The following is a 9,382-nucleotide window of genomic DNA, read 5'->3' on the forward strand; positions in this document are numbered from 1 at the left end:
AGGAGTGGAATCACTGCTGAATATCAGTGCAGGGTAATGGGATAGATAAAAGTTCTCTAAAAGAGAAAGCACCAGAACTAGCAGCAAGGTGGGGTTGGTCAGCCCTTCATTTGAATGTAAATGTAATTATGAGGCTGGCAGTTTGGCTGACGTCAGACAAGATCTTGGTAAACCATTACCACCAGCACCTGGTAACACAGTTGATAATATAAGAGGATGAAGTAGAAGATTCCAAGCAGTTTGGCACTATTAGTGAAAAATCAAGGTACTATTTTTAAGCGGCAAAAGAAAACACAGAGGATCAAGATGTTGTGACAACGTATTTACATTCTGCAAGCATCATGTATGTGAGTTACCTTTTGGATAAAGAGACCAGCATGTATCCAGGACCTGCAAGGTGCAGCAACAACAACCTGCCAGTGCAGAACTTTGTGCCTGCTCCCCCCTACTCAGACTACATGGGGTATCACCACGTGCCAGCTCCAGACAGCCACGGACAGCCCGCGGGAGCCTGGGGACCCCACTACGGCCCCCAGAGGGAGGACTGGAACGCTTACGGCCCGTGCCCAGGGCCCTCCGGCACGGCTGCTGCCGCACAGCTCAGCGGCTCGTCTCCTGGGCAGGGCTCCTACAGTCCAGCTGAGTACAACTCCCTCCATCCCGCTGCACCCGGGGGGTTACCTCCTGCAGGTACCGTTGGCACACAGCAGGTCTCACCCACCAGCCAAAGGCACAGCTCTTACGAATGGATGAGGAAAACGGTGCAAGCTAACACTACAGGTAAGTGCATGCTAAACTTTCTACCTCTGAAAGAAATTTTCTGCTATCACTGATCTTAGAAATAATTAACTTCACTTAAAGCACATGGGTTAGTGGATCATTTATGGCATTTATTTAACCTACTGCTGCTTAATGTGGTTTTAACTAAAACTGCACTGGTTTCACTTTCACCCTATAAAGGTTTTATATGACTACAGTAGAATGGCTGTTGTATTTACACATGGCTACATCTAACTCAAACCTGAGTATCTTTGCTCTAACAAATATAAAGCATTACAGATGAAAACTGACACCTGAAAACAGTGCTTTTAACAGTTATATGTAAAACCAATACGTAATCATTTAGTGCCACAAGATCAATATACAAGCTGGATGATCTTCTTAAACCTTTACAGGCTTATAAATACTTCTTAAGAAAATCATGTGATAATGCAATTTTCATCTGTTGATCCTGTGGTATTTATTGTTCCAGATATTTATCAGATGAGAAGAAATATCCCCAGACAAGTAATCTGACTCAAATCCTCAAGCATAAACTATTCTGTTTGCAGACCATGTATCTATCAGTAAAGCCTTTGCTTCGTTTATTTTCAAATCAAAATTCTTGCTACTATTAGACAACTAAATACACTTTCTTCCAAGTGTCAGTCATTGATGTGCCTGTTGCAGTCACAAGCTGTGTGCCAGAGGAACTTTTCTGTGTATATTCCCAAGGTGTAAATTGTGTGGAGCAAGGTTTGTTAAACCCATGGTTAAGGTTAAAAGTAGTAAGTGTGTGTCAGAGAGCATCAAAGAAAACACTCTCAAGAGATAAGTGCAGTGACAATTGGAGCATTTCTAGAGGACAGAAAATCAGCAGTGCCACTTGAGAAACAAACCTTCCAACATTACCAGTCAAGAGTAAAATTAGTCTAATAATTGTTTCTCAGCTATAAAGTAGATATGTGCTGTTTCCTCCTTGTTACCAAGTATAAAATGACTAGAGGACATCAAGGCATGGCAGTGTGTTTGCTCCACTGGAAGGAAGCCTTTACAAAGGTCTTCAAAGACAGGCAGATCTCAAATCTATCCCCCCCCCCCAAACTATGTATCCTCATGTAAATCTGCAGTAACTTCATTAACATAATTGGAGTTTTCCAGGTATAAAAGCAATGCAAGAGCTAAGGTAGACCAGAAGCAACTGAGACTGCTGCAACGTCATCAAGCCAACCCCTTCTGCTGTGCCACTGAAGTTTAAACACATTAGGATTTATTAAGATTAAAACATAGAAAATCTAAGCCTTAGTTTTACACACAATGCACAGACAAGGAAGATGCTGCAAAGTTTCAGCCATACTTGCTCAATATCATAAAATGCATAAGCAGTTCAGAAAAGCTGTTATGTGTTTCAGTTCATCTCTAGTCTGAAAAGCACATAGTTTACAGCCATGCTGAAATACCTCATAATCAATACAGGACAGGTGAACTGGCCGCTGTGCATAGATAAATGTCCTGAGGCTTCACAATCCTGGAGGCCAGTCCTTTGAAGTGTTACAAACAACTCAAGACTGCATTGAATTTGACTGGAGAGAACAAGCCTGCTTAATGCAAAGGCTTTGGGAAAGGAAAACACAAACCTGGCTATTTTGTAAAACAAAGGAAGTACTAAACGTTTGGATTTCATCAGTGCTTTTATTACAGTGTTAAGGGTAAAAATTGGATAAATTTGGCACAAGAAGTTGCACGAAATTAAACTCCAGTGTAATTGCAAGAGTAAAATTTTGCATGTAACTACATATTAACTTGTCCGTTCTTTTTCTAGGACATAAAACCTACTTGATGCCACTAGCCACTCTCTGAAACAGACTTGCTTTCTACTGGCTCCTCCCCTTCAATCATATTGCTGACTAACATTGCTCTTCTTCTAAAATTCCAGGATTATTTAGCCCTGAATTTTACAAATATTTCTATATGTATATATCTATCCTTAACACCAGTTATGGTGCACAGTCACACTAATTTATGTGAGCAGCATGGGAAAAAAAGAAATCCAAGCACACCTAATTAAATGAGGGAACCTACTAAAACACTAATGCTGGGAACGATCTTGGGAAAGGGAGCGTTAATTGAATTTTTTCCCCTCCATTTGCCTTGATTCAATATATGTGGCATTTCATATAAGGAAAAGAAAAAAAATCAGGAAGGCTGAAATGAGAAAAAGAACACATCCAGTGTGTCCTATCATCTTCAGTTACGCAAGACTAAAACCTGGGACTAAATCATTTCTAAACCCCGTAAGCTCATGTGTATGATGTGCAATTCTATGTGGGCAAATCTTCAAGGCACGATTCTCACTACAGAGACCATATCTAAGCAGGGGTCAAGAACTTTAAATCTTTAAATTTCTATGAAATTTCAGCTGGAAATGATCCTTTTCAGAAAAAGAACGACTTCAAGGTGACCACGGAAAAGGACAAGAGTATACTTTATATTTTGCAAGATCAGCTTCAGGTTGCTCAGTGTTTCTTATTTGCTTTTATTTATTAAAGTATCCTTAATACTTTTATGTCACAACAAGCAGTGATGCCCAAATAACTCAGGTTACATCACAGCAGAAGCACAGTTAGAAAGCAAAACAAAAAAGCGAGAAAAAGGGCCAAGTCTTTGCTCTAACGCTAATTTATTTCACTTTGTAAACTAGTCGGAACATCTATTTTCCACTGGGCTACATTGTCTTTGGTTTTGAGGCCTATCTGTCATATTGAGGCAACAGACCCTCTCAACACTTCTCTTTGCTTTGATATGCAGCCTTGTCTCTTCCTTCTCCCTTTTTTCTTCAGGAGTTATATTGCCGGAAAGGGTGATGATTTTCACAGCAAATAAAGAGGCCTTCTCCGAGCTTTATTGTCTTCAGAAGAAATGCTCTGTGAATTTTATGACCAAGGGGAATGGGGAAAACTGCTCCTTTTCTCCACCCCCTCAAATCATGGTTATATTTGCTGATTATATTGAATCCGGAATAACCCTGTTGAATTTTAACTCCTTTTCAAAGATTACCTTCTAAGCCTTTAGTTTACAAGGAATCTGAATATCTATACTCTTGTTAGCATTATAACTATCATCTAGAGCAAATATTTCAAAGCCAACAAATTGTAACTACTAAAAAAGTAAACTTAAGTTTAATGGATGTTTTTGCCCTGCAAAATTAAGCAGGAAAATCCTGCATGCTAGAAATCAGAGCGGCACAGAATTTAGGAAAACACCCTTCATTTTCTGTATTGCAAAACGTCTTAACCTATGTTACCTTCAAATAAAAATATCTGTTTATCTGAAATGTTTGCCCTGAAGAGGACTGAAGAAAAAATACTCGATTTATTTCTGCCCTTTTTTTCTTCTGCTAAGATGAAAGAGTCTGACATTTGTTTAGGGCTTGTAAATTCCAAACCAATTGGCTTGTGTTTCTGAATGTAAAAGGAGTTCTTGATAAGATCTCCTTGTCGCTCCTTTGTGTGGCGTGTGCTTCATCTTAACACCTCAGTGGATTTTAGGGAACCACTTTAAAGGAGTCTTTGTCTTACAGTTTGTCCCAGAATACTCACATCAAAAAACCAGAAACCTGGGAAGATCAGATGAAAAAGAGCAACTACCTACTTGGCTGTTAAAAGTGAAAAGGAGAAAAAAATAAGTTAAAAAGTGATCTGTGTGTATTAATACTAGACAAACAAGTGTTTTAAGAAAGTGTAAGAAATGGAAACTATCTTTTAAACTTCTTCTAAACTTTTTTCTTCTTGTATTCATCCATTCAAAAGAAAATCATTTTACAGGTTTTTTTATTGTCTAGTCTTATAAGCTGTCAAGTGCCTTCAGTTTCAAATGGTAACTCAGCACACCAAGTAACCCCAGCAGAACTACACAGGCACTGTTGTAGGCGCCCACAACCAGGCACTCAGCATCTTGAACAATTGTACCTTACTGGGAAAAAAAAAGAATAAGCACATTATTATTGAACTTGTAAGTATAGCTACATGGACAGGAGACACACCTCATGGATGTTTCTTTGTGTTAAAGAGGTGAGCTATAAAAGCCCAAATAATTAGGTATAAACAAACAAACTGTGACTGGAGTCAGTCCTGAAATTCTGCAATATTTATGTCTGCATATACATAGAGGTCACTTCCATGAACAATGACATGAAATTCAGAGGTCAAATATATCCAGGAGCAATTAAGGTACTGCTATGAATTTAAGATGCTTCACATAAGAGCTTTATATTTAAATATATGTCTACACAGAGAGAGAGAGGGAAAAATATAACCAATGTGCTCTCAGAACGTTTAGGGGAAAAAAAACTTATTATGAATCTCATATTCCTTTTCTATAATGACAAAAATAATCTCAGAAAATCATCATATGCAAGTACTCTGTAGTTTTATTAACTGCCTATAAAATGGTTGAGAGGTGTGAAAGAAGGATGCTACCGAATATCAACTACAATGAATTAATAATGTCTCTTTCTCAAACAGGTAAAACAAGAACAAAAGAGAAGTACCGGGTTGTTTACACGGACCATCAGAGAATAGAATTAGAGAAGGAATTTCACTGCAACAGATATATTACAATAAGGAGAAAGTCAGAACTTGCAGCAAACCTCGGACTATCTGAAAGACAGGTACCCAGAGACTAACCATCGCCTGCACCCCTTCACCAGACATGGCTGCTGTCAGAAGATACAAACAGCATTCTTGTTCTGTATGCAAAAGCAGCGCCAGGGCAACCATGACAGCTGATATTAGCCACACAGTGAATACGCCATACAATTACAAATTAATACATAGGTTAATTTGACAGAAACCTCTCCAGTTACGGGTAACCAAGCATTAGGAGTTCATCTGTAATAGAAGTACGGAAAAGTAGTTATTTTTACTTGCAAAGCAGCTTGCCAGGCATCTAGGAATTAAGCAATTTGGCTTAACATTCTCTTAGTGAAGTCCTCGATAGTTATGACGTACTCCATTTTATTTTAGCATGTGTTAAGGAGCTTTTACAGGTGATTTTCAAGTCAGGATTTCATTTGGCTGTCGTATTCATAGGTACTACAAACACCTGTTATGCACAGAAAGCTTTAGGTTATGAAATTTGGTGCCAAATTTTTATACCTGTTACACATGTAATAGACTATCTGCTCAGAAAATTTTCAAGTGCTCACTTAGATCAATTGCTTACTTGGAAAGCACCTCTGCATTCCAATTGAGTATATAATTAAGCACTGTCCTGAATACAGGCAGCCTCCTGAGCTATCCTAGTTGTGTTCATACAAAGCTCACAGGAATCCAGGAGAGCTTCCTAAAATCACTGGGATGGAGAGCACATCTATGAAACCTCTGAAAGTGTAGCAACTGTTGCTTCCAGTCTTCCTTATGTAACAATTTCAGTGGTTCTGCTACAGTTGGAAGGTAAAGGAAGAATGGCGGTACTGAATAAAGCACCTAATAACTCAGCAACCAGATTTATTGCCCCCTAGGAAAATTTAAATAAGAGACCTTTCTTTTTAGAATTCTACAAACTATTGCTTGTGTACATACTCAGTCCTTTAAAATATTCTCCACTTTTGCATTCAGTTTATGCAAACAGAGAGGGATCACTTGAGGCTGGAAAGTGTAAGGATGAGTAAGCAAGCAATAGGACTTCAAGCTCAAGCATTGGGTTTTTAGACTCATCTTGTAGTACAAGGATGTTCAGTCTCAAAAGCCAAACAGAACACAGACTATAAATCATATTGAATATTAGGAAGAAGTTCTACATAGAGAGAACAGTCGGGTACTCACAGGATGGGGCAGCAGTCACAGCACCAGTAAGGCACTGGACAACAGTAGCACACGTTGTTTAAGCTTTAGGTAGTTCTGCATGGAGCTGGGAGTTGTACTTGATGATCACTGCGGGTCCCTTCCACCTTATTCTATAGTTGGCTAAGCAGCTCTGGGAAGTAACTAGGAAAACAAGCCCATCACCAAAGAACTTCAATTTGTTATACCCCAGGATACAGCTCCATTGGACAATTCTCTTAGAGCTGCAGCTATAGAAAATTCAACCCCCCTGTTGTAATGTTACAAGCTGTCTGATTGAGAACACAGACATAACTGGAGTAACCAGTGGATTCTGCATAAAACCAACAGTTAGTTTTTATCTAAATTCTCTTTAGCTAAGATGTAATCAAAACATGATCTATTTCTATTAGCTGCTGACGGAGCTATATGTTTCTTACTGTCATTACCTGTATAATGTAATAATGAAATAACTACTTAGAGAATAGTAGATTACCTACAGCAAAGGTAGGACTTCCTATGTAGTGTCGTATTCGGTGTACCTTGAAGGACGCAACAAAAACAGTGAAATCGGAAAGGGAAATTAACCTTAAGGAAAGCAAATGGAGTTTTCGGTTCATTTACACCCTCACAAAAGGAAAACAAAAATAGATATTTAACTAAAACACCTGTTATATATAAACACCTATATATAGACACCACAACTAAAAAAAGCAAATAATTTCCTACTGATTATGATACAGACAGTGAATACAGAGTAACTTCAGAAAGTTCCACTGCACAAGCCCAGCATTGGTTGTTTGGCAGATGAACTGGGGGCGTTTATTTGTTTTGCTCACATTTATTTTTCCCATTGCTACTGTTGCTGTACAAAGTTTGACCGCTTTGAACTAATCAGACACCACTTGTAACGTTGCAGGTAAAAATCTGGTTCCAGAATCGTCGAGCCAAAGAAAGAAAAATAATCAAGAGGAAAATCTCTCAGTTTGATGGCAGCGGGGGCTCAGCCCAGAGTGATTCCGGTTCACTCAGCCCAAATGAAATAACAAGTTCCCTATTCCAACCACCACACGGAATAAGTGTATTAGAGTCCGCTGACATCATTCAGGTCATAGTTTCAGAATGAACAGCGAGAGAAAAAGAAGAAAAGGAAAAAGGAAGAGTTTCTTTTAACTCCCTCTCTTGAGAACTCAACTTTGCAAAGGACCATTCTTGTTTAACTACCTTCTGAGTGCTTATTTCTACATAGAGGATCTGGGACTACTGTAAAAACATTACAATAAAAGAAACCTCAGGGAGCTCGTGCTGTTGCTAATACTCATCACCCCAAATCTTTTCAACAGGAGATAATCTACTTCAGATACCGAAGCAGACAAAGATACTACGGAATATTCAAGTAAACATAATTCTAGTCTGCTCACGATAACAAAGAAAACCGTCTGTGTATTGATTATAGAGTAATACTGCATACAATGTAAGATGCTGGATGGATTTAGTTTGTTACATTTTGTATAATTAAACAGTAGATTTTATAAATATTCACTCCTGGACACATACATGCTGCTTTGCTCTTCAAAGAAATTGGTATTCGTTACATAACAGGTCTGGGAAAGGAGGGATTCATAGTTCCACCAGCCTCTCTGACTGTGTTGGCTGTTGAAGCATGAAGGATGTAGAATAAAAGAAGAAAAAAACCTGTCATACCTTACACTGACAAGAAGCAGAAGTACTGTAATCTTGCTAATCAGCTCTAACACAGAAAGCCCTGCTGCAACAGAAGGGTGGGTGACAGCTTTTCTGAAGGTATCTGTGACAGAAACAAAAAACGAGTCAAAACTTTTTCTATTTTCTAGGCGTTTTTGTTTTCTTTTCCCCCTGTTTTTCCCCAATTTTTAGCACAAACTGAGACTCTAAGCAGCACCACAGTGATTTGACTTCATTAAATAATTAATTAATTAACTTCTAAATATGAGCAAGGGGGAAAAAAAGATGTACAGATTTATTTAATTACTGTAATACTTATTTTACAGTAAGAATCAGAGAGGATCCTGTTGAAATATACTTAAAAAAATAAAAAAGTAATCCATAGATGAGAGCACAATCAAATCCAAATTTGGCTACTACTAGTAGTAATACAGCAGTAGAAATAAAAACCTGGATCATAAACTTGGCAGCTTCTTGAAACTAAGACTACTATGAACATTATCTACCTCTGCAATAGGTATTTTCAGTGCAGTCACCAAGTAATCCAAGTTATAATCTTGGATCTGTAACCTGTCATTAGCCGCTGCTTCCCTTGTGCAGTTGAGATTAAAGAGTATCTACAATGCCGATCATCAACTTAATAGTTCATTTCATTAACTAAAATTCCCTAGAACTCACTATCTTCCCTGTGTCTGATATTAGAAATGGAGCAAATAAAACACGAAACATCTAAACTTAATGAAAACTCAGAATACTGCTTATACTGCCTCACACAAAGACAAGATACAGAACAGCGGACCAGTAGAAGTCTGAACATTTCATAAGGCAACTATTCCAGTAAACCAACTATTCCGCTAAACCAAAACCAGGTTTTTAAGGGCTTTCTGCCTCTAGCAAATCACAACAGACCTTGGTACTTCAGTACCCACATGTACATAGTCACTGACCTTTTTCCTCCACACATTGTCCATATCCAACACAAACATCTTTCTATCCAGTCACATGTGTCCAGACTCTCACAACAAGACTACAGCTATAGCACAGCCAGACCAGTTTTTATACTGAACACACTTGCAGACCACTTTTAATATTTGTGT

The 9,382-nt window shown here is 38.4% G+C and overlaps 1 protein-coding gene and 1 long non-coding RNA gene across 5 annotated transcripts in view; one reads left to right on the plus strand and one right to left on the minus strand.

The window, feature by feature from the left end:
- LOC107312793 overlaps nt 1-9,382 on the minus strand; it is a 220,231-nt gene that overhangs the window by 209,332 nt on the left and 1,517 nt on the right. For all 4 annotated transcript variants that reach the window (XR_004307002.1, XR_001554624.2, XR_004307001.1 and 1 more), the window contains exon 2: nt 8,286-8,388. This is a non-coding gene — a long non-coding RNA (uncharacterized LOC107312793). The remainder of the gene's footprint in view (nt 1-8,285; nt 8,389-9,382) is intronic.
- On the plus strand, nt 122-8,389 carry LOC107312790 (homeobox protein CDX-4-like). The gene is made up of 3 exons (XM_015860498.2): nt 122-780; nt 5,283-5,428; nt 7,501-8,389. Exons 1-3 carry the CDS (start codon nt 342-344, stop codon nt 7,705-7,707), a joined length of 792 nt encoding a protein of 263 aa, XP_015715984.1. The 5' UTR covers nt 122-341; the 3' UTR covers nt 7,708-8,389.

The sequence above is a fragment of the Coturnix japonica genome, chromosome 4, assembly GCF_001577835.2.
Source record: "Coturnix japonica isolate 7356 chromosome 4, Coturnix japonica 2.1, whole genome shotgun sequence".
Lineage (NCBI taxonomy): Eukaryota > Metazoa > Chordata > Aves > Galliformes > Phasianidae > Coturnix > Coturnix japonica.

Excerpts from the sequence above, each read along its gene's own strand:
- LOC107312790 (XM_015860498.2), top strand. The coding sequence starts at position 342 with ATGTATGTGAGTTACCTTTTGGATAAAGAGACCAGCATGTATCCAGGA. Across the intron at positions 781-5,282 it reads GGTGCAAGCTAACACTACAG|GTAAAACAAGAACAAAAGAG; the intron begins GTAAGTGCATGC and ends TTTCTCAAACAG. Across the intron at positions 5,429-7,500 it reads TCGGACTATCTGAAAGACAG|GTAAAAATCTGGTTCCAGAA; the intron begins GTACCCAGAGAC and ends GTAACGTTGCAG.